The sequence below is a fragment of the Thermobia domestica genome, chromosome 17 (genome assembly GCF_964235325.1).
Source record: "Thermobia domestica chromosome 17, izTheDome1.hap1.1, whole genome shotgun sequence".
NCBI lineage: Eukaryota > Metazoa > Arthropoda > Insecta > Zygentoma > Lepismatidae > Thermobia > Thermobia domestica.
The window spans coordinates 74,183,461-74,208,489 of NC_137470.1; the positions used below are offsets into that span (position 1 = coordinate 74,183,461).

The 25,029-nt window shown below is 38.6% G+C and overlaps 1 protein-coding gene across 1 annotated transcript in view; it reads right to left on the reverse strand.

The window, feature by feature from the left end:
- Positions 1 to 16,824: 16,824 nt before the first annotated feature.
- The window catches only part of LOC145673736 (protein GPR107), an 81,805-nt gene continuing 73,600 nt past the window's right edge, over positions 16,825 to 25,029 (reverse strand). The window contains exons 12-13 of the mRNA XM_081743474.1: positions 23,408 to 23,565; positions 16,825 to 18,770 (exon numbers count right to left, since the gene is read on the reverse strand). Of these exons, the coding sequence (XP_081599600.1) occupies positions 18,641 to 18,770; positions 23,408 to 23,565 (288 nt within the window). The 3' untranslated portion in view covers positions 16,825 to 18,640. The remainder of the gene's footprint in view (positions 18,771 to 23,407; positions 23,566 to 25,029) is intronic.

Sequence of the window (25,029 nt, forward strand, 5' to 3'; positions counted from 1 at the left end):
TGGGGCAATGAAAACTTTAGCCACGACCATTTGACCCACCATCCACCATGAACTACTCTCACCCACTGTGACCCACAGATCCGCCAAAACCCATTGTCAACAACTCTGACCCATGATTCACGCCCTGTTCTCTACTGACTAAAGAGTTTAAACTTGTAATAAACCAAGGCTATGAAATTATCACTCATCGGAGTTTGAATTTCTACGATCAATCGTTCAAGCACCGCTGTATTACAATAACGGTGGATCTGACATTTCTAATATAAATAAAATAAAGAGTTTGCTTGTGTGTCTGTCTATCTGTGTGCGACCTGTGGACCAGACGAGTGGACCGAAAGTTTTCAAAATTTGGTCACGGGTAGCTTGGTCTAGGCCCCAGATCAAGACGAAGAGTTTATTCAAATCTCGAAATAGAGGGGTCTCAGGGGGACGCTTACCAGGACCGGCTTGGGGACCAGCCAAGTTGACCGAGAGTTACCGAATTTTGGTCAAAGATACCTTGGTCCAGGTCCCACACCAAGGCAAAGCATTTTTCACAAAATTCGGGCCAGAGGGGTCTCAGGGGGCGTTTACCGGGACATGTAAAAGTAGAAGAAAATGACCGATATTCGTGTCGATTTCATAGTTTTCGCGGTCGCTGAGATCAATGGTAAAACTCTGATCGCATTACTTCCAAATTCACCCTATTCGGCTGCGGGCCGGGAGTCAACGGGGAGGGGGAGGGATACCGAAACGTAAAAGTAATCCAAAATGACCGATATTAGTGTCAAATCCATAGTTTTCACGATCTCTGAGATCAATGGTGACACTACCATTGGCGATGACTTTCAAATTCATCCACCATTGTATGCGAGCCTCGGATTACCAGAAGGGGGAATTCCGAGACATGTAAAAATAATCGAAAATGCACGATATTAATGTCAAATCCATAGTTTTTGGGGTCGCTGAGCTCAATGGTGAAACTCAAGACCGCGTTTAATTTCACATTTAGCCCCCACCAGCTAAGGAACGGAGGCATTATAAAGGGGATCACGAGACATGTAAAAATAATCCACAATGACTGATTAGTGTCAAATCCATAGTTTTCTCGGTCGCTGAGATCAATGGTGATACTTTCATTAGCGATGATTTTCAAATTCGGCCACCATTGTATGCGGGTCGGAAGTCACCGGGTATAGAGAATTGCGAGACATGTAAAAAAATGGAAAATGACCGATATTAGTGTCAAATCCATACTTTTCGCTGTCGCTGAGGTGAATGGCGATACTCCCACATGCGTTGACTTCCAAATACAGCCCCTATCGGCTGCGGGCCAGAGGCGTTGTTTGTTTGTTTGTTTTTTCAAAATTGGAACCAGAGGATCATAGGGGCTTTTACCGGGATATGTAAAAGTATTAGAAAATGGCAGATGTTACATGTCACACATTCATAGTTTTTGCGGTATCGACTGGTGGCCAGAGGCGATTTTTTTCACAATCCGAACCAAGGGGGTCTCAAGGGTCGTTTACCGGAACATGTAAAAGTAGTAGAAAATGACCAACATTTGTGTCGAATCCATATTTATCGGGGTTGTTCAGATGTACAGTGACCCTCGCGATAGCGTTTACGTTCAAATTCAGCCCCCATCGGTCTTACCAATGAAAACAAATGTACGTTGTTGGATATATATTCACACAAAATATATCCAATTTTAGAAATGTTTCTTAATTGTTCTTCCGTTGTTCAGTTTGTTTAGACTGATATTTTATCTGATCCGTGCGAAGAACGGGCATAACAGCTAGTACGAAATGGTAACGTGTTTGTCATGGACCAAATTACAATGAATTCAATTATATAGATAATAATTATAATTATCATTGAAAATTATTTCCTTGCTGAACTATAAACACTTTTCAGTAGAAAAAAGTATAAAATTTTCCATATAATTAAGCGTACCGTGCAAACTTAAAATTTTTAATGTAATTAAGCTTACAGTACAAATTTTCTCTTTTTCTCACAACTTAATTTCCTTGTGCTCTGAACGCTAAACACAAGCTTCAGCAATTATTATAATAGAAAGCAGTGGATATACAATATAATGCGAAGCACTGTATTTTTTGTTTCTCAATTTGTTTCTAAACTAATATCGATCGTTTCGATTACTTTTTACAAATCAACCCACTACCACTTTCCCATACGTAGAAAGTCCCCCTTCCATAAAATATATTTTTTTAAACAAAATGCAAGGACACGTTCTGTTTATTTTTAGCTCCATAGATTGATGTCCAGTTTCGTGTCGAGCCGAGTTTGACAAATAGCTTCCTCGTTTAGCTCCTTTTAACTCGTTTTGAAATCATGATCTGTACTAGAAAGCAAAAGCCATGAGAAATGTAAGCAGTAATGTGGAATATTTTAGTGGTGCTCACGACAGGGTTACATTTTGTCTCGTACTTTTAGTGCATCTCGTTTCGTCTCGATAGCGAAACGACTACCGGTATAGATTTTTATAACAAGACAGCGACAAATGCCGTGGGCACCGGCGTTATTAACTTGTTCCACCACCAACGAATTTCGAGGTGGTTTCTTTTGCATGGTTTGTACGCCTATTCACACTTTTTGTGCGTCACCGCAAGTGGGTCAAAATGGGCCTACAAATATGGCAGAACAAATGCTGTTCCGCCACCAACGAATTTCAAGGTCGTTTCCTTCACATCGTTTTGTGCGTCATGGGAAGTGGGTTAAAATGGGTCTCCAAGATGGGACGAAAATGATCCATTGTTCCGCCACCAACGAATTTCGAGGTCGCGTCTTTCGCATCGTTTAGTGCCTGTTTCTTGCCGTTTTGAGCGCGTATTTTCATGTTTTGTGCTTCACTTGAAGTGGGTCAAAATGGGCCTCGTAAGTGGGACGAAAATGACCCACTGCACCACCACTACCGAATTTCGAGGTCGTTCCTTTCGCATCGACTAGTGCCTGTTTTGTGCCGTTTCGTGCCCCTATATCGACGGATTGTGCGTTACCGGAAGTGTGTCAAAATGGGCCTCCAAAGCGTGAGGAAAATGACCCACTGTTCCGCCACTATCGAATTTCGAGGTCGTTTCTTTCGCATCGTTTTGTGCCTATTTTTTTTAAAGTTTTCTGCGCCTATTTCCTCGTCTTGTGCGTCACCGGCAGTGAGTTAACCGGGCCTTCAAAGTGGGAGTTGAATGACTCACTGTTCCGCCACTATCGAATTTCGAGGTCGTTTTTTTCGCATCGTTTACTGCTTGTTTTGTACGTTTTGTGCGTTACCGGAAATGGGTCAATGTTATCCTACAAATATGGCGGAACAAGTTAATGCTGTTCCGTCGGGAACGATTTCGAGGTGTTTCCTTCACATCGTCTTGTGCGTGTTTTCTACCGTTTGGAACTCTATTTCCACGTTTTGTGTGTCATCGGAAGTAGATCAAAATGGGCCACCATGGTGAAACACTGATGACCCACTGTTCCGCCACCAACGAATTTCGAGGTGCATTCTTTCGCATCGCTTTGTGCGTGCTTTCTGCCGTTTCACCGGAAATGAGTCAAAATTGCTCTACAAATATTTCGGAACAAGTTAATGCTGTTCCGCCACCAATGAATTTCGAGGTCGTTCCCTTTAAATCGCCTAGTTTCTGTTTTGTGTGACTATTTGCACGTTTTGTGCGTCACCGGAAGTGAGTCAAATGGACTTCCAAGGTGGGACGAAAATGACCAACAGTTCCGCCACTATCGAATTTCGAGGTCGTTCATTTCACATCCTTTCATGCTTGTTTTGTGCCGTTTTGTGCGCCTATTTCGACGTTTTGTGAGTCACTGAAAGAGGGTCAAAATGGGCCTCTAAGGTGGGACAAAAATGACCCACTGTTGCTCTACTATTGAATTTCGAGGTAGTTTCTTTCGCAATGTTTAGTGCCATTTTTGTGTCGTTTTGTGTGCCTATTTCCACGTTCTGTGCGTCACCGGAAATGGGTCAATGTTATCCTACAAATATGGCAGAACAAGTTAATGCTGTTCCGTCAGGAACGATTTCGAGATCGTTTCCTTTATATCGTCTTGTGCCTGTTTTCAACCGTTTTGTAAGCCTATTTCCAAGTTTTGTGAATCAATTGTAGTGGGTCAAAATGGGCATTGAATGTAGGAAGAAAAATGACCCACTGTCCCACCAGTATCGAATTTCGAGGTTGCTTCTTTTGCATTGTTTAGTGCATGTTTTGTACCGTTTCTGCGCATATTTTCACGTTTTGTGGGCCACCAAAAGTGGGTCAAAGAAGACCTACAAATATGTCAGAAAAAGGCATATTCACCCCACTTTCAAGGCCCAATTTGACCCACTTCCACGGACGCACATAGCGACACAAATCACGCACAAAAAGTGTGAAGTAAACGACCTCGACATTCGATGGTGACGTTACAGCATTAACTTATTCCGCTATACTTGTAGGCCATTTTGACCCATTTTCGTTTTCGCACTAAAGTGGAAATAGGCGCACAAAACGTTACTAAACAGGCACTATACGATGCGAAAGAAACGACGTCCAAGTTCGATAGTGGCGGAACAATAGCTCTTTTTCCTCACACCTTGATGGACCATTTTGACGCATTCTGGTGATGCTCAAAACGTGGAAGTGGGCGAACAGAACGGTACAAAATATACACTAAACGATGTGAAGGAAACGTCCTCCAAATTTGTTAGTAGCGGAACAGCATTAACTTGTTCCGTTATATTCGTAGGTCCATTTTGGCCCACTTCCGGTGACGCACAAAACGTACAAAACAGGCACTAAACGATGCGAAAGAAACCTCAAAATTCGATAGTGGTGGAACAGCGAGCCATTTAACTCCCACTTTAAAGGTCCGTTTAACTAACCTCGGGTGATGGACAAGAAGAGAAATAGGTGCAGAAAACTTTTTAAAAAAGGCATTAAACGATGCGGAAGAAACTATCTGGAAATTCAGTAGTAGCGGAGCAATGGGTCATTTTTGTCACATTTTGGAGGCCCATTTTGACACAATTCTGATACCGCACAAAACGTAGAAATAGGGGCACGAAACATTCACTAGTCGATGCGAAAGGAAGGACCTCGAAATTCGGTAGTGGTGGAGCAGTGGGTCATTTTCGTCCTACTTTCGAGGCTCATTTTGGCCCTCTTCCAGTGACGCACAAAACGTCGAAATAGGCGCACAAAAGGGTACAAGATGTGAAATTAACGACCTCAAAATTCGATAGTGGCGGAGCTTGTCATTTTCGTCCCATCTTGGAAGCCCATTTTGACCCACTTCTAGTGACGCACAAAACGTGAAAATACGCGCTCAAAATGGCAAGAAACTAGCACTAAACGATGCGAAAGAAGGACCTCGAAATTCGTTGGTGGCGGAACAGTGGGTCATTTTCGTCCCACCTTGGAGACTCATTTTAACCCACTTCCCATGACGCACAAAACGGCACAAAACGATGTGAAGGAAACGACCTCGAAATTCGTTGGTGGCGGAACAGCAATAACTTGTTCCGCCATATTTTTAGGCCCATTTGACCCACTTCCGGTGACGCACAAAGCGACACAAAACACGCACAAAAGATGCAATACAAAGCACCTCGAAATTCGTTGGTGGCGAAACAAGTTAATGACCAACATACCGAAGCCGAACCGAGCCGTGAGCACCAATATAAGTACTGTAGTTCTTACCATTAAGGCTGAGAACTGCACGGTCCAATTTTTTAGCCAAAGCAGAAGCCCAACCGGGATAGTGATATCAACTGGCTCGGCTCGGTTCAACTGAGCGAACAGCTTGAGCTGGCTTGGTTGGGATGACCCATCGACTGGGCTCAATTGAGCCGATGGCTTGAGACGGCTCGGTAGGGACGAGTCATCGACTCGGCTCGATTGGAGCCAATGGCTTGAACCAGCTCGGTTGAAACGAGCCCATCGGTTGGGTTCGAGTCAGCTCAACTGAGCTGATGGCTCGAACCGGCTAGAGCTTGCTCGGTTGGGTGAGCTGTTGGCTAGGCTCACTTCTCGGTTCGGCTCGATAAGTGAATGAGCTGTGAGCGAGCCACTTGAGTCGTTGACAATCCTAAACCCGAGTCGAGCAGTTTTGAACATGTTTGGCTGAAGTCCTATAACTTTCAACAATTCTTGGCTCGAGCCCGAATACTTGCTTCTCCTGAACTCACACCTAGAATCTCGTGACCGATGTCCTTGGCTCCTGAAGATTTCTTGACGACCGAAATCGACAGTCTTCTAATTTTTAGTATTCAGATACAAACCGCCTATATTCCATGTTTACATACGGTGTTATAATAATAATAATTAGTTATAGTAATAGTAGTAGTATCATTGATAATTATATTGTCTATGTAGGATACTTGAAGAGAGTAGTACTTGGAACTACACAAAGGATTTAGGTCAAATTGGCTCGACTCGACTCGAAACTCGATCCGAATTCGAGTCGAGTTTGGGAAATTTTTCGAGCCGAGTTCTCGAGTCAAGCTCAAAGATGCCTGCTTCGAGTCGAGTCGAGTTTTTAAAAAAACTCGGTCGTGTCCATCCCTATTGTATGCATGACGGGCATATAGAGTTCCTTCGAGGGGAGATAATACCATAAACATAATTTATTTAAAAAATACTGAGTTTCACGGTTTTCTTCCCAGGGGGGCGAAGGGATGGTAGTTATCCAGCATTTCTTATAAGTACCTTATTTGAAATATGTAAAACAGTAACAAGTGGACAACACAATATACACACATCTTCTTATCTTCAGTTTTAATTGCTGATTTCAATTGCAATTAAGAATTAAATGTTTCAATTGCATCCTTTGCGATTGACAATTAACAATTGACGAAAATTAAATTGCAAATTTTATGTTGAACTCAATTGCAATTAATTTTCAGAGCAATTACTTTCAATTGATTGATCAATTGCAATTAATTTCAATTTATTTTGCCCAACACTGGCTACTAGTGGTTCATGGGGGCATTTTCGGTAGATCGCGTTAACGCTCCGGTTACGCGTAGTTTATTGGCAATAAACAAATGTAAGATTTTTTTTTTTTTTTAAAGTTGGTAGTTCACAGTAAGATTTATAAACGGTACGGTAGTTCAAAGCTTCATAAGTTTGGCCACCACTGCACTAGACCAACGGAAAGAACCTGGAAATTGATAGTTTATCTAAAGATATATATATTGTATTCAAAATTTGCAGTAATTTAGTTGGAGTAAATAGCTTCTAGCTCCTCTCTCCATTTAACAGTATAACGACTTGTAATACCATTTTTAACTTCACTTTCGTACTCAATCAGTTGTTAAGGCACAGTGATTGTATTATATATAATATTTATTTATTTATTAAAAAGACTTCAGATGCAGCGAAAAGGCCACTTTACACTGAAACATTAACAACAAAGGAACAAATTTTAATGAAAGTTTACCACGGATTATTGTGTTGAAGGTATCCTGACATTCGCCTGTTGGAACTGAAAAATCAACAGTTAGGATGCTTGTTATCGAAATTTGAACCTCAGGACTTCCGATTACGAAGAATCAACGCTAAATACTAATTTACGTTTGCTCAATAAATGTGATGAAATTATTTTTGTCATTATTGTAAAATTTTATTATTTTCATAAAGCAAAGGGTGCATTTGCTACTTGGGTTGAGAACTATCCCTACCATACTTTTACACTACAACTAATAGTTCACGTTCTTTATTTCCGTTTATTTTCTACATATTACTTGCTATGACTATTTGGAATAAATGTTAAATTGTAGTAATGTTTCAATAACGTTTGAGTATATATATATTTGGTCTAGGAATTAATTCGTGCGGTTGGTACGCACACATTGAAGCTGTAGTACAAACACAAAATACATAAATACCTTAAGAAAAATATTGTCCATCGCTAGCCACCACTTTCGCCCATCTGTCAGGCAATGTACGGATTCCGTGGCGAAAGAAGTCCTTATCCTTGGAAGCGATCCAGTCAGAGACCCATGTTTCGATATCTTCTGAAGAAGTAAACCGCTGTCCAATCAAATCGTTGTTCATGCAATCGAACAAGTAGTAGTCCGAAGGAGCAACGTCTGGTGAATACGGCGGGTGGGGTAAAACTTCCCATCCGACATTTTCTAAATAGGTTTTGACCGGTTTTGCGACATGTGGGCGAGCGTTATCATGTTGAACAATAAGTTTATCATGTCTGTTCTCCCATTCTGGTCGTGTTCTGGCCAGAGCTTGCTTCAAACGCATTAATTGTCGTCGATAACGTTCTCCATTCATAGTTTCACCCGGTTGCAGCAGTTCATAGTACACCACACCTTTCATATCCCACCATATGCACAGCATAACCTTTGCACAGTGAATATCTCGTTTTGGTTGTGATGGACCTGGTTCACCTGGTTTCACCCAGGCCTTTTTTCGTTTAGGGTTCTCGTAATGGATCCACTTCTCATCACCCGTAATAATTCGATGCAGAAACCCCTTTCTGCTCTGTCGTTGAAGCAGCAATTCGCAAATGGTTTTTCGTCTTTCAACGTCTCTGTCTTTCAATTCATGTGGAACCCAATGTGACATCTTTTGAATCATTCCCATGGCTTTCAAGCGTTTGGAGACTGTTGTTTGATCAACGCCTAATGCTGCTGCAAGTTGTTCCTGCGTTTGACACGAATCCTGCTCGAGCAATGCTGTCAATTCTTCGTCTTGAAATTTTTTTGGCTGTCCAGCTCGCTCTTGGTCTGCCAAGCCGAAATCGCCACTTCTAAACCGTGCAAACCACTTCTGACACGTTCGCTCAGCTTGAGCATGGTCACCATACACTTCCACCAAAATACGATGACTTTCAGTCGCACTTTTCTGCATGTTAAAGTAATGCAGCAGGACACCCCGCAAAAACACTTTATCAGGCGCAAATTGCGCCATGTTCACTTAACTACAAACTGGTGTTGTTGACGCTTTAATCCACTGCCCTATACTACGAACGATACGCGATGACAGGGGTTTGCAACACATGTGTGGATACACGGAACTGTGGGACGCTCCGTTCGTTGCGCCATCTCTTGTCCACCCGCACGAATTAATTCCTAGACCAAATATATATATATATATATATATATATATATATATATATATATATATATATATATATATATATATATATATATATATATATATATATAGATAGATAGATAGATAGATAGATAGATAGATAGATAGATAGATATACAGGATGTTTCAAAACAACACCGACAACGTTTCGGAGATGATTCTGACACCAAGGTAAGACGAAAAGTATAGACCAACCTGGTTGCACAAATGTTTCCTTTCGGAGTTATAAGCTGCCGAAAACATGAAAATTGAATTTTAAAGGTCCATAGCTCCAAAACTACGGGACCTACAGTAGTCGGGTCAAGACTTCACTTACGAACTAATACGTGCCCTGTCCAAATATCCATGTTTCAGAATCATGCGGTACTTCCGCAACAATTTTTATAGAAGGTAGTTGGTGAGTACTTCAAATTATATGCACGTAGCCAAACTGCCTCTATAAAAATTGTGAGAGTAACTTAGGATTCTGAAACATGTATTTTTGGATAGCGCACGTGTAAGTTCCTAAGTCTTGACCCGACTAAGGTAGATCCCATCTCGACCAACTTCGTAACATGGATGAGGTTCGAAGCTGGGCTGGTTTTAGACTATTCACTTTGATGGTAGAAGCGGGGGAGGGGGTATAAAAAAATAAATAAAACTTAATAACTCCTGAATCACTCGACCGATCTTGATCAAATTTTCAACATAGATGAGGTTCAGGCCTGAGATTGTTTTTATGATTTAAATTTGACGGAGCAACGTAGGGGAGAAAGAGGGGGAGATATATAAAAAATTAATTTATATAAGACTGAAAGTTGACAATTTTTGTAAATTAATAACTCTTGAACTATCCGACCAATCTCAATCAAATTTTCAAGATACATGAGGTTCGGATCTAGAAACATTTTTGTAATTTCACTTTAACGGTTGATCCTGGTGGAGAGGGACGGGAGGGGATGTATAAATAAAAATTAATAAAACCTAATAACTTTTGAACCACCCAACCAATCTCGATCAAATTTTCAACATATATGACGGTCGGGCCTTGGGTGTTTTTTATCGTTTCACTTTGACGAGCCAACGTAGGGGGAGTGGGAGGGGAGATATATATGTATAAAAAAAAGATTAAAATTCCTTTATTACTTCATCACTCTTGAACCACCCGACCGATCTCAATCAAATTTTCAACATATATGAGATTAGGGGCAGGGATTACTTTTGAATATTGACTTGGATGATCCAACGTAGCGGAGGGGGAGAGAAATTTAAAAATGATCAAAAATGACCGATATTAGTGTTGAATCCATAGTTTTCGGGGTCGATGGGAGAAACAGTGACACTTCTGTTGCTGTTTCAATCCAAATTCAGCCCTGATTATTGGGGTGGGTACAACGTAGAGGAGGGGGATAAAAATTTTAAAATGATCGAAAGTGACTAATATTAGCGTCGATACATAGTTTTAGGAGTAGCTGTGATTAAGTAACAATTCTGATGCCGTGTGCCGCAGAACGGAGGAGGGAAACTATATATACCGTAGGGAAAGGGGAGGGAAATTTAAAAATTATCAAAAATGACCGATATTAGTGTTGAATAAATAGTTTTCGCGGTCGTTGTGAGGAACAGTGACACTTCTGATGCTGTTTCAATCCAAATTCAGCCCTGATAGTGGGAAGGGGGAAGATACAACGTAGGGGAGGGGGGTACACATTTAAAATGATCGAAAATGACTAATATTAGTGTCGAATCCATAGTTTTAGGAGTACCTGAGATTAACAGTGACAATTCTGATGCCGTGTGCCGCAGCACGAAGGAGGGGGAACTATATATAATATAATAATAATCGAAAATGACCAATATAAGTGTTTAATCCATAGTTTGCGGGATCATTCAGATGCACAGTAGCATTTCCGATCCGGTTTAATTCCAAAATCAGCCCCGCCACTCGAGGGAAGAGGAAAAAGATATATATATATATATATATATATATATATATATATACACATATGACTGAGAATGGCCACTATCAGTGTCGAATTTGTAGCTTTCTGGGTCGCTTGATGAACAGTGATACTTTCGATCCCGTTTAAATTCAAATTCAACCCCGCAACTGGGGGAAGGGGAGGAAGAGAGATTTAAAAATGATCGAAAATGATCAATATTAGTAGTGTCGAATTCATAGTTTTCGGGTTCGCCGAGATGATCAATGATCTTTCCGATGCCATTTAAATCGATGTCATTAAAAACGAAAACAGATTATTTCACGGGTACTAAACACATGAGATACGGAGTTGTGCATTTAAATTTTCATTTCAACCCAGCGAAACGAGTAATATATGCTACTATATATATATACAAGTTTCAAATATTTAAAAGTTATCCTTTCAATTTATGACAATAACTAGAAATGAAATTTCCTCTTGCTACATAATTCTTGATCACCTTAACATTTTTAAAAAGACAATTCTGTAATATTTGCAAATACTCATATGAACTAGAATGAAGCGAATAATATTAAAAGAAAAATTTCTGGAACGAAAGAATGTTGTTTAACGAATGACAGAAAGAAGATTTTAAAAAAAAAGAAAGAAAAACTATACTTCAGACTGTGAGACTTGAACTGATCATCGAAAAAGTGAAACAACTAGAAGTTACACAAGAACCAACTACTATACGAAGATGAGTTAAAATTATCTTACTTGGTAAACGTCTTATGAGAATCATTAACACAAAATACCTGATCGCTTCACATATTAACGCCTGTCCGTCCACTATCAACACCTTTAGGTGAGCTCAGGGATCGCATTACAGCTGCACTTACTGCCACTAATTCTATGGCCTATGGAACCAGGAGGTTCAATGCAGTGTTCACAAAAGCTCTCCACTGACTGATGTCCTTAGCCAACTAGATAGTTTCTACTTTGTATTCCTATTTCTGCAAATCTATCTTAATATTATCCTTACCGCTACTAACATGGATATATTAGGGCGCGTATGGAACGAACCAGACTACTGCATAGATGTGTGTCGTGTGACGAAAGGAAGTCACATCGAACATTTGTAACAGTACATCTGAAACTTGGACAGTTTCTGTATATGTGTGTGTATTATTCATTATTGTATGTGTTACTCTTGTAATGCCTTTTGTGCGGTAGAGTCAAATGCCATACGGGTTTTTCTACCTCGTTTTATTACAAAACTACAAATGTTAAAACAAACTATATTACAGCGTTTCACTTTGGTAGGTGCTTGAGATTGCTTCTGCCCGTAGCAGCTGGAGATGGATAGGTGAGGTTAACTACTTAGAAGCAGAGTGATGCCTTCGGAGGTGGTGTGGTGTTTTGTATATTCTCTTCATGGGTAGCATGAACTTTGTGGTGGACAAACACCGTGTGTGTGGGTTTCCTCAGGGTTCTCCCGTTTCCTCCCACTTTCTTCATTCCTCCATTTCATTCATCACTCATCATTACCGTCTCCTTTAGCCTAACCGGCATAACCGTAGGACACAAAACTCAAAAATTTCATTCTTTCTTCATGGGTAGTAGTGGCGTTAGTTTTTCTTTTGGTTACGTATTGATGCCATGATAACAAGGCGTCGTCTGCGTTGTTGTTTACATCATACACATGAAGCTGACAATCAAGTGGAGGAAATATTACAATTTTTTAATGAAGCCTTTTCAAACCCCATGAATCATTTATGATCACCTTGTATATGACCTTTCTAAGTATCCTATAAATAAATAAATATACTGGTTCATTTCTGACATGAGATAACCAACTGGATATAAATCCACAAAAATAAATTTTCTTCCAGATACTGATTAAAATAAGGAAGGGAAAATGTTTGTTTTCTCAAGATTTCTATTAGCATTGTATTTAATTTTACACTTACCGAACTAAATAGTCACCATTAATAAATTATTTGTTTGGAGTTAACGTATGATGCGACTTCCCAACTCCAAATACTCAAACTGGCAAGGACGTACGCAGAAATTTATTTCGGAAAGGGGTTGAAATTCAATATGTGGTTAAATTATATTAAAATTTGATAAAATTACCCCTCAAATTAGATTAAATTCACAGAAATGTCAGGATTTCGGCGGAGGGGGGTCCGGACCCAAGGGACCAATCACTGGAAACGTCCCTGCTCACCGGAAATTAAACTTGCGTCTTCTGCACTAAAAGCGAGGATGAACACAATGAAGAAATTCTGAGAAGCAAATTTCTTACAAATATCATCTCTTTTCGTCGCGACTTCTGTCGAGGAATTTGAAGTTTGAAATGTATAAAACTATAATCATACTTGTTGTTGTGTATGGTTGCGAAACATGGTCGCTTACTCTGAGGGAAGAACATAGACTGAAAGTATTTGAGAACAAGATCCTGAGACGAATATTCGGACCCCAGAGGAAGGGGAATGGCGGAAACTTCATAACGAGGAACTACATAATTTATACGGTGTACCGAACATTGTAAGGGTCATCAAGTCTAGGAACCTTAGGTGGGCAGGTCATGTAGCTAGGGTGGAAGAAAGTAGAAACGCTTTTAAAGTCTTGACTGGAAGACCAATCGGAAAACGACCATTAGGAAGACCTAGGTGCAGATGGGAGGTCAATATTTACATGGATCTCGCAGAAATAGAAATACAAAGTAGAAACTGGATCCAGTTGGCTAAGGACAGAAGTCAATGAAAAGCTTTTGTCAAGGTGGCATTGAACCTCCGAGTTCCATACGTCATAGAGTGAATGTGTTAATTGTCATATCCTGGCATGAACAAATTGTCAATAGGTCCTTCCTTATTATCTTATTGCAATTGTTTTATTGGTTCTCTTGCCGACACCCGCCACATCTTGCTGAGAAAAATTTTACCAAAATATTCATCTATGATTATTACCCTTTTTGTAAGTATCGTGAAACATTTATTTATAAATGAAGGGAGCAAAAAGATATTTTTATTTTATTTTATTTTTTTTCTTTTTTAATTTCTCGCTATGGAAAGGTTTATGATATTTTAAATTAATGTAGAATTGACAGCCATAATACTAGGTGACCAAAAAGGTTCGTGCCGTTTGAGCATAGAAAAAAAGCGCATTCAAAAATATTTATTCAGAAAAATAGCCTCCATCCTACAACCTTTTTCTCCCATCTACGGACAAGTCCATGGATGCCATTTTTGTAGAAAATTGTATCCTGCTACTCAAAACTGCGCATTTCTCTACTTCTCGAATTCTGAACTCCCGATTCCGCATGTAATTGCACATGGCCAAGAAGAGACGGTAATCCGATGGAGTTACTTCTAGGGAGTAAAGAGGGTGTGGGAAAAATTCCCACCCAAGTGACGAGATCGCTTCCAGGGTCATACTTGCTGTATGAGGTTTCACATTGTCTTGGTGGTACAAAACCCCTTTTCTGTTCACGATTGCTGGCTGTTCCTGGCCGAGCTTGGTAGCTGCTGTTAGCAGCTGTACTGAGTAAACATCGTTTGTGATGGTCTTACTACTCTTCAAAAGCTCAAAATGCACTATCCCAGGAACAGTCTGCTACACACACAGCACTACATTGCGCTGATGAATATCGGATTTAGCACACAGAGTCGTTGGGTAGCAACCAATGGTACGAGTGCTTATCGTTATCATTCATCACCCACTTTTCATCACACGTCAAAACAGGTCCAAAATTGAACAATTTTTGTTCCTACTCAGCAAGGATGAGCAAGTGTCCAGCAGCTGGAGTCTGTTTGCGGCAGTCAGCTCGTGACGGACACTAGCTCTTCTTCCACGATTGTCCAAGCTCACGTAAACGTAAATCAATGATGTCATCACTTACTCCAAATCGTTGAGCGAATTCCTGATACGTCTCGCTCCAATCCTCTTCACTAGATGCGTTCAGCTGGTCCACATTGGGTGATTTTGGTCTTCCGGATCGAGGTTTATCTTCAAGGCTCTCATCGCCAGTCGAAAACGTTTTAAATCACTTACGTGCGGTTCGTTCACTAAGTGTAGTCTCTCCGAATGCAGATCTATTTTTTTCTTGCTGCTTCAGTACCCATTGTGCCCAATTTGATCTCATAGGTAAATAAGGCCTAATCACTGCGTTTGACACACTCATAATTCACACTGAATATCAAACTCTCTCACACACACACCTGCCAACTACATCATCTCAGATTGCTCGAGGGGGAAAAGCAGCGACATTTTGCAAAACGGCACGTACTTTTTTGGTCACCTGATGTTACCAATGCATGAAACCTCCAGAAAAAGTACAGAAAACTACACTTTTAAAGGGACTCTATTTTGGAATGGCATAAACTGAGAGGTTCATAAGTTTTGTGCTGAATACTATTACATGTAACGAGTCTGCAGAAATAACTACAACTATGATACTACTGCTATCATAGATTTATGGGGGTCCGAAAGTTGGAGTTTGTGATTTTGATACCATTTTTGGGGCATAATATCTCAGGAGGGCAAAGTGTTAAAAATTTCTGCTTAGGCCACAAAGTAATTCTGTATGTGAATAAACTATTGAAAAAGATAATACATGGAGAAAAAAGTGAGGACATGGTAAAAACGCGAAGAAAGCACGTGCGTGTCGATGGTCGTAGCCCGGAAAAATTTAAATGTTTGGATATACTTCATGCTTGATCTCAGAAACTACGCATGGTGCAGCAATTAGGATAGATGCATGTAATGCTACCTTGTGAACACATTAACTTCCGCAACTGAAATTGAATTTCAATGACCTTTGCTTATACATTGAGGGACTTAATACCGCGGTCCAGTTCGACGATGGGTGTCATGGGTGCAACCGGGTACATAGCCTCTCTTGCATATAACCGTGGCAATGACCATGGACCTAGAAAGACGGAATAAACGTCACTCGCAAGCTTTTGGACAACTGAACACAAACGAAAGCGGCCTTAATTGCTAAACTCTGCGTAGTTTTTTTGATCTAGCATGAAATATATCCTATTTAAATTTTTCCGGGCTACGACCATCGTCACGCACGTGCTTTCTTCGCACTTTTACCATGTCCTCACTTTTTACTCCATGTAATATGTCATGATTTTTTTGCAATAGTTTATTCACATACATAATTTCTTTCTGGTCTAAGCAGCAAATTTTAGCACTTTGCCCTCCTGAGATATTACGCCTGAAAAATGGCATCAAAATCACAAACTTCAACTTTCGGACCCCCAGAAATCTATGATAGCAGTAGTATCATAGCTGTAGTTATTTCTGCAGACTCGTTACATGTAATAGTATTCAACACAAAACTTATGAACCCCCAACTCTCTGCCATTCCAAATACAGTCCCGTTAAAAGTGCAATTTTCTGTACTTTTTCTGGTGATTTCAGATATTGGTTTGCAACCCTGTATATTTATTTAGAAGCAAGATATATATTATTCGTGTACCTCAGTCTCTCCTGCACACATCTGTTTTTGTTTGGTGTTCGTCTGATTTGTACGTCCTGAGCAATTGTAGTTTTCGTAGACGCTTGCAAATGCAAAAATTGGCACTCGATCGACAATAAAGTTCAGGAACACTTGTACATACGACACCGTGAATGATGTTATTGACTTTCTCATACACAAGGTTCGTCACACTCCAATTTCTATAATTTTCGGAAATGGTCGAGCAACCATTTTCACCATCTTTGGACCACTTCAGATGAATTGACAAATATCTGCAGTATTGTATTTTAAAAGCGCTTGTCTAGTTATCATAAAAGTCAAGAAATAGTGGTAGCTTGAATAACTTACTTTATTTGGAAGATTGTTTAGAATTATAAAATAAAGTACGAAAATCAAATTCTGTCTGGGTATTTTAGGATCTCAAAGTTCGTTCGTGAAGCCAGTCTGATTTCCCCAGAAAATAAATATTGTGCCCTTATTGAGTACTAATTGAAAATATGGACTACAAGTTTATCGACAGAAAAAAATCTTTATTTATTATGAAATTCGCACAAAGGTGCCAGAAACAGGATAACTTAAAATACTTGTAACTTCTGAATGAGTTAATACAGAATATTAGTTCCGATCTTGTTTTCGTTAACAACAAGACTGCCACACACTTTTTCAATACAAGGTCAAACAAATGACTTCTTCTAACTCAACTTATTAAAATATACAGGGTGTATCAAAACAACACTGACAACGTTTGGGAGTTGATTCCTGACACCAAGGTAAGGCGAAAAGTATAAAAAACTTGGGTGCAGAAATCTGTCATTTCGGAGTTATAGGCTGCCGAAAACTTGAGGAAAAAAAAAACTTTAAAGGTCCATAGCTCCAATACTATGAGACCTACCGTAGTCGGATCAAGACTTCACTTAGGAACTAGTATGTGCGCTATCCAAAAATACAGGTTTCAGAATCCTGCGGTACTCACGCAGCAATTTTTTTATGGAGGGAGTTTTGCTACGAGCATATAATATGAAGTACTCACCAACTATATAAAATTTGTTGCAAAAGTACCGCAGGATTCTGAAACATGAATATTTGGATAGGGCACATACTAGTTCGTAAGTGTAGTCTTGATCCGACTACGGTACGTTCCATAGTATTAAAACAGTGGTCGATTAAAAGTTCATTTTTTCGTGTTTTCGGCAGCCTAGAACTCCGAAATGACGGATTTCTGCACTCAAATTTTTCTATGCTTCTTGTCTTGTCTTGGTGTCAAGAATCACCTCCCAAACGTTGTCGGTGTTGTTTTGAAACACCCCTTATAATAATTTACGTTAATAATAATAAGAGGAGGCTCTACGATATCTATGATCCTGGTCACATCCTAGTCGTTGACTTCAAACTAAAGGACATAAACGACTCTGCGTTTTGCAATAACACTGAAATTGAGACTATTAATCTGCAATAGCTCCGCTGGAAGTTAAGTACTTCAAACTTAATTTCATTTTTGATCCCGCCAAGAGGATGAAGTGAGAACTACAACCTGTCAACAGAAACACAGTCTAGATCAACACTCAAAGCTCTATAATAAATGGGTTATTATTTTGAATGGAATTCAGACTGAACACTTGAAAACTGTTCCTTGGAAGACAAGTTGTAGCTTATATAAGAGCCATCAGTTAATATAATATGGGTTCACATTGATTTCGTACTGCGTGTTATGGGGATTTTATTCTAAAGACTATTATTTTAAAAAAGTCACCATTTGAAATATGAAACATCACAGGTGCAATATTCAGTACAAGCAAATATTTAACAACGCACAATATTTGTAGTCTCAGTCACTGAAAACTAAGTCTATTTAGATAAAATATGTTGCATATGTCCCAGGGACAATACTACTTCTCCCCCCCTTCCTCACACACACACACAAACAAACACAAACACGTCCGTATCATTAACAGGTGCAATTTACTCGATTATTATTATATTAACCTTCTGCTTTGTTTCACAAGTTTACAAGGAAGTATAAAATAAAACTTCTCTTCTTTCATCACAGTCGATATTTGGGACTTAAGTCTTGAAATCGCTTGCTCTCATACACATAAATAGCAAACTTCAACGCAGCTCATGATGATTCACGTAATAGTTACAAGTGATCAATCATACTCATGACTACTCTCCTGCTTCAGCAGCAAATTATCTCTTTCTTCCTCTGTTGCGTCATTACCATTCGTCTTAGTACGGGACATTTTTGTCAATCCTTCTGTGAGACCGGACTGAGTGACACTAGAAAGAAAAATAAACCATAAATGAAATATATTATCCAAAAGCTGCGAGTAGATAAAAACTAGATTTAAAAAATACATAAAAAATAATAAAATTTAAGAAATCTCTAAGAACAGATTGCTAAATCGAGTAGTTCAAGGCGTTGGGCTAACAATACAAGAAGCATCGATAACAAATTCTAGTCTCATATATGCATACAAGTCATTACTTCACTACTTATTTATTCATCATAATTTCTCGTAAAATAGAAAGTGAAATACAGGTGTATCAAAAAGGACCTTACAACTTTAAAACTCATATTGATTTATTCATTTACCTTACAGAAATGGTTTTGGTGTCATTTTGTAGCAAAATACATCAAGGTTTGACTCACATAATACACTAGTTGAGAAAAAAGCCACGGCAAACGCTAGCGCAGTTGCAGCAAAGATACCTGCCTTTACTGGTCCCGAACGTGCTAGCTGTGTGTTCTGGTTTGAAGAATCCAAGTCTGCGACAATTGTGCAACGTAATTTTCGTACAAAGTATGGTAAAGATCCTTCCAGTAGGCCTATTATTTATTAGTGGTATAAAGTACTATTGAAACTGGATGTTCGGTAAGACAACAAATCTTCAGGTTGTCTCCGTACGTCTGAAGACTTAGAGAAAGTGAGACAAAAATTTGTGAACAGTTCTACAAAATCAACCCGGCACGTTCTTCGATATCTGGGAATCCCACACATGACAGTTTGGCGTGTGTTGAGAAAACGGTTGCATCTCAAGCCATACAAATTAAAAATGGTGCAAGAATTAAAAGACAATGATAGAATTGCTCGTAAGGAATTTTGTTTGGAAATGCTACAGAAACCGACTTCAGAAGGGATGTTTGCCACCATCACCAATGGAAGCTACATTGAACCTCTAAAGGTATAATGTATTTAAAATAAGTATTTTTCTACAAAATGACACCAAAATCCTGTCTGTAAACTAAACAAATAAATCAATATGAGTTTTGAAAGTTGTAAAATCTTTTTTGATACACCCTGTATTTATAGATCATGTTCCGCGATTATGCGCTATAGGATAAAGGAAACGAGTGATTAATAAAAGTGAATGATTATGGGAGAATTGCTGGAACGAGACAATATAACATCGGCTAAACTATGGACAGGATGCTGTTCACTAGAAACAGAATGGTCTGGGATGGAATAAAGGATATGAGCTCGTTAACATAATGAATTCAAATTGACGGAAATGATAAACCGTAGACTATAATTTTACATTTACGAGTGTTATCTATCCGAATCTCTAAAGCTTCAAAACTGAAACTACACTCGAGAAAAATAATCCAGGCCAAATTAGTGACACTATCTTCTCACTTTCATTTATCATGTGTAAATTGCAAACATTAACTTATAATAATCTCGCATATAATATCAGAAATAAAAAATAAATTCTTAAGTATATTAAAACAGTAGCAAAGTCGAAAAGAGAGAGAAAACAAATAACATAATTACAAGCACCAGAATATAAGAACGTAATTCTCTTAATAATGAATCAGGCTTTTGAGTGAAGCCACAAACATGTCTCACAAGCTGAGAATTTGAAAAATGCAAACAAATCAGGGAAAATCGGAGAAATTTTGCGAAAAATAGTTCTCTTTTAACGAGATCCAGGTGCTGGTACATGTACAAGAGATAGCTCTCTGACAAGTTTCGTTGATGTGCGATTAGCAGGTATGAAGACCGCAAAATTCTTCGAACTATATTGCAAGTTTGAAAAATAAAAAAATAAATAAATAAATAAATAAAAAATCAAAAGTAAGTAATAAAAAATTTCAGTACTGCTCATCTAATTACCTCAGTGCTAATTTTTTCATCGTTCGTGGTTAGTTCATGGTTCGTATGTCATCGTCTTTAAAATGAACCATGCTTTCTAGTGGTTCATGTGTAGTTACGATCAATTAATTCGGAAAAAAATCTTCACGACTTTTTTTTTCTAAAATACAGGGTGGTAGGTAATTCCACCGACAAACTTTGGGAGGCGGTTCCTTATACGAAATGAAAGAAAAAAGTTCTAATAAACATAGGTCGAATAACGTCTCCTTTCAGAGTTATGACTACCGAAAATTCGAAATATCACGTTTCAAAACATCCTGGCGTAGAAACTATAGGGCCTATCCCAAGCGGTTTAAGGAATTACACAAGAACTGGTATACGCTCAATCTAAATATCGATGTTTCAGAATTCACCGGTACCAGCGAAACGAACGCACCATTAGTACTTAAAGGAGTATCCCTATACTTCAACTTCCTTTTCACAGTTCCTTTCACCGATAACGGAAGATGGTAAAACATGGATATTTAGAGAACATATCAGTTCCTGTGTAATTCCTTAAACCGCTTGGGATAGGTCCTATAGTTTCTAAGTTAGGGAGTTTTGAAAAATGATTTTTCGAATTTTCAATGGATCATAACTCTGAAAGGAGGAGTTTTTCGGCCCATGTTTATTAGAACTTTTTTCTTTCATTTCGTATAAGGAATCGCCTCCCAAAGTTTGTCGGTGGAGTTACCTACCACCCTGTATGTATTTTTTGAACGCCTATATCGGGGATCCACCCTGAGGTACCCGCAATAACATTCCTTAGGATGTTATCTGCCAGGTTTTATTGAATACGGTTAGTAGGTGTGAAGACATAGAAGACTTTTTCAATTAAAGACAATTCTTGTACCTAATGTGATATTCGAGAGCAAGAGAGGGATACTGAGAGAATGAGAAAGTATTTTCGTATATAAATGGTCATCTTAAGAGTTAATTAAGCGGTGCGTCATGTACTTATGATCTAATTAAGTACATGTATAACTCCTAACTGAGAATCACTACAAATGTACTGATGAAATCATATGGTTTGTAGTACGTGGAATTCTTCATTCAGCAGTGAAATGTTGTTACTAAAGCCAGATGGTGCCGTTATGTAAAGACCTATCCATCATTTGGAGCGAGTTTACAAGGAAGTGTTCTTTCTGCTGCCACATAGACTAGCCTTTGTCGCTTTTTTTTTTTTTACAATATAAATCAAATATAGGCTACTACTCTTCAAGTGGACTGAAAGCTGGTTTATCCGTGTTTGAAACTATACGTTATGTGCGTGTCGGGTTGGGGGAAAGAGAGAGGAGCAACGGGGTCGTATCCTACTGCTTTGTTTTGTACAGTGTTGTTCAAAAACCTCTGGCCACCTATCTTGCTTTAAAAGGTCATATCCTGGCAATCGTACGTAGGGAATTCTAACACTTCTCTAAATAAAGATTTCAATTAGCCACAGAAAATCCACATCCGTTTGATGAAATTCCGATTGTGGATAAGAATACACGCGTTTTTAAAAAAGATGGGCGGCCAGGCTATTTTGAATAAGACTGAATATGCATTTTTGTTTCCTTTGGTCAAGGTTGGAACCCTACGTGTGTTATAGATAAGAAATATGATTATAAAAGTTCCTTTTTCCTTGTTATTTTATTTTGTGCTTGTACATTTATTACCTGACCAGAACAACAGTGCTGATTTTGACTAGCGGCGCTCAGGGACGGATCCAGGGGAGGGGTGGGGGGCGATTGCACCACCCCCCCCCAGGAGAGGGAACTTTCTTATTTTATTTACTGCAAATTATGGATGCGTCAAACTATCAAATAATACTTTCAATAAAGTGAATACTTTCAAATATCTAAGGTCAATATTAACAGACCAAAACTATATTCACGAAGAGATTACATGTCGACTAAAAGCAGGGAATTCGTGTTATTATTCAATTCAAAATCTTTTGTCGTCGCGAATTCTGTCGAATAATTCGAAGCTTAAAATGTATAAAACGATAATCATACTTGTTGTGCTTTATGGTTGCAAAACATGGTTGCTTACTCTGAGGGAAGAACGTAGACTGAAAGTGTTTGAGAACAAGCTTGTAAAACGAATATTCGGACCCAAGAGAAACGGGAATGGTGGAAACTTCACAACCAGGAACTACAGAATTTATATCGTTTACCAAACATTACTAGGGTAATCAAATCTAGGAGGCTAAAGTGCGAGGTCATGTGGCCACAATGGAAGGAAATAGGAACATTTTTAAAGTTTTCACTGGAAGTCTAATAGGAAAATGACAATTAGGAAGACCTAGGCGCAGATGGGAGGACAATATTAAGGTGGATCTTGCAGAAATAGGAATACAAAATAGAAACTAGATCAGTTGGCCAAGGATAGAAGTCAATGGAGAGCTTTTGTGAACGCGGCATTGAACCTCCGGGTTCCATAGGCCCTAGAGTTAGTTAGTTAGTTACTATCTATTAATCTAAAGATTTACTGAATGTCGATAATAAAGAAAGTTGTCTATCATTTCCGGCTACAATCGAAACGCCTTTCATGACTAAGTTTTAATGGGCCTTACCTATAGGTTTGACCAATTTTCGTTAAAATAATATGCTCGTTTGTTTGATTTCGCCAATACACGTTAATGGAATTAAATCCGTCAATAATATTACTTACAAGAAAATTTATTTACTGTGTATGGTGCACACTGAAGATAAAACTTGAATCCGAGGTCAGAACTGTAGAATAAAGAGAACATTCGTATGAGATTATTATTATTATTTTTTTAACTTTTATACTTACACAACATCCATTTCCTCATCATCATCATCTACCGAGATTTGGAAATAAGGATTGGCTGATGCAGGCCTGAATTTATAACCAGTGAGGACAAAGAACACATAAGTTGCCATTTCTCTGAACATTTCATCAAGCCACTCATACTGAAATGGTACAGTGATCTGAAAAATAACAGTGAAATTTGTATTATTACTATTATTATTATTGTATTATTGACAAATATAGAAAATAACGCAAAAAAAAAGGAACATCATACATAACACACCATAACTAAATTTTGACATAATTACGAAAAAAATATGTTAAAGTTTCTAGAAGTTAGGATACGCTTCAGACTGCGAATACCATAATTTTACCTTAACGAACAATGTTTCTATAATGACAGAGAGTAAAAATTATAATTTCAAAAATATTATACAATTTTTGTTAAAGATTATATACTTTTCGTTACAAAAACTGACAATGCCCTCCAAAGTTTTAAGTTAAAAAAAAAAATGTGCCTGGATCTTTCTGTATTCCCAGCTGTATAGATACACGGAATTTAGTTTGTCCACCATTCTGTTACGGCAAGATCATTTCTCTACAACAATACATTCTCTTAGCGGAGTTCGAAACACACTATGATTTCGGAGGAAAAGAGGAGGAGTGGGGACGTAATTTCAGTTTTATGGACAAGGAATACGCTCGTACGAATGTAAGAAAACTATAAAATAAATCACGTGCACGTAATATAGTAGATTATATAACATACTAATTAAACAAAATTACAATCTCCTTTTATTCTCTCTTTCTAATGTGCTCTATTAAACAGAAAGCAATAATAATAATAATAAAATATTCCTCTTGCAAACCACTAGTTCTCCAGTATTTTGTGCTAACGGGAGTCATTATGTAAGAAAAGAGGTGGTCACTAAATTATCAATATTAATACAACTGTAACATACTACCATAGTAGCCAAATGCAGCAATTTTTGGGACAACAATGAAGGAAGCCATACTATCTCACAGGAAAGGAACAGTCTCACTAGAAACAATGGGTTTCAACTCAGCCCTATCTGATCGCCCCTTTTCAGGAACAAAAAGAGACCTTCAACAAAGCCATTTCTTGCAGCCACAACAACAGCCAATCACAAGCCCCCATTCATAGCCCTGTCCCTAAATAGTCACTATAAATACATGCTCACGTCTCCGGTATCTTCATTATAATAAGATGAATGCAATATTAATGGGTGCGGGACAGACACTTGCCCGGACAGTTGTTCTAGACCCAACGACCTTGGACGAATCATAATTCGCCATCTGACACTTACCCGGAAAGAGACTTTCAGGCGACAAATGTCGTTTCAGGGAACACCACGCGAAGGTAGTCTCTCTTCGTCCCCCATATATTTTGTTTTACACTTTCCAATGCTCGTCATTTTATCCATACTGCTGGTTCCAGCGGAGACCATCTTTTTTTTTTCAGTTTCTTTTTCTTCCAACAGAAACTCGTCCATTTTATGTACATTATATACAAATTTACAAATTTACATTACTCTTATTTCTGAATATAAGCAATTGTTTTCAGAAATTTCTTTAGACATCCATCTTTTTCAAGTTTACACAAAGCCTCGCTAATAATCATA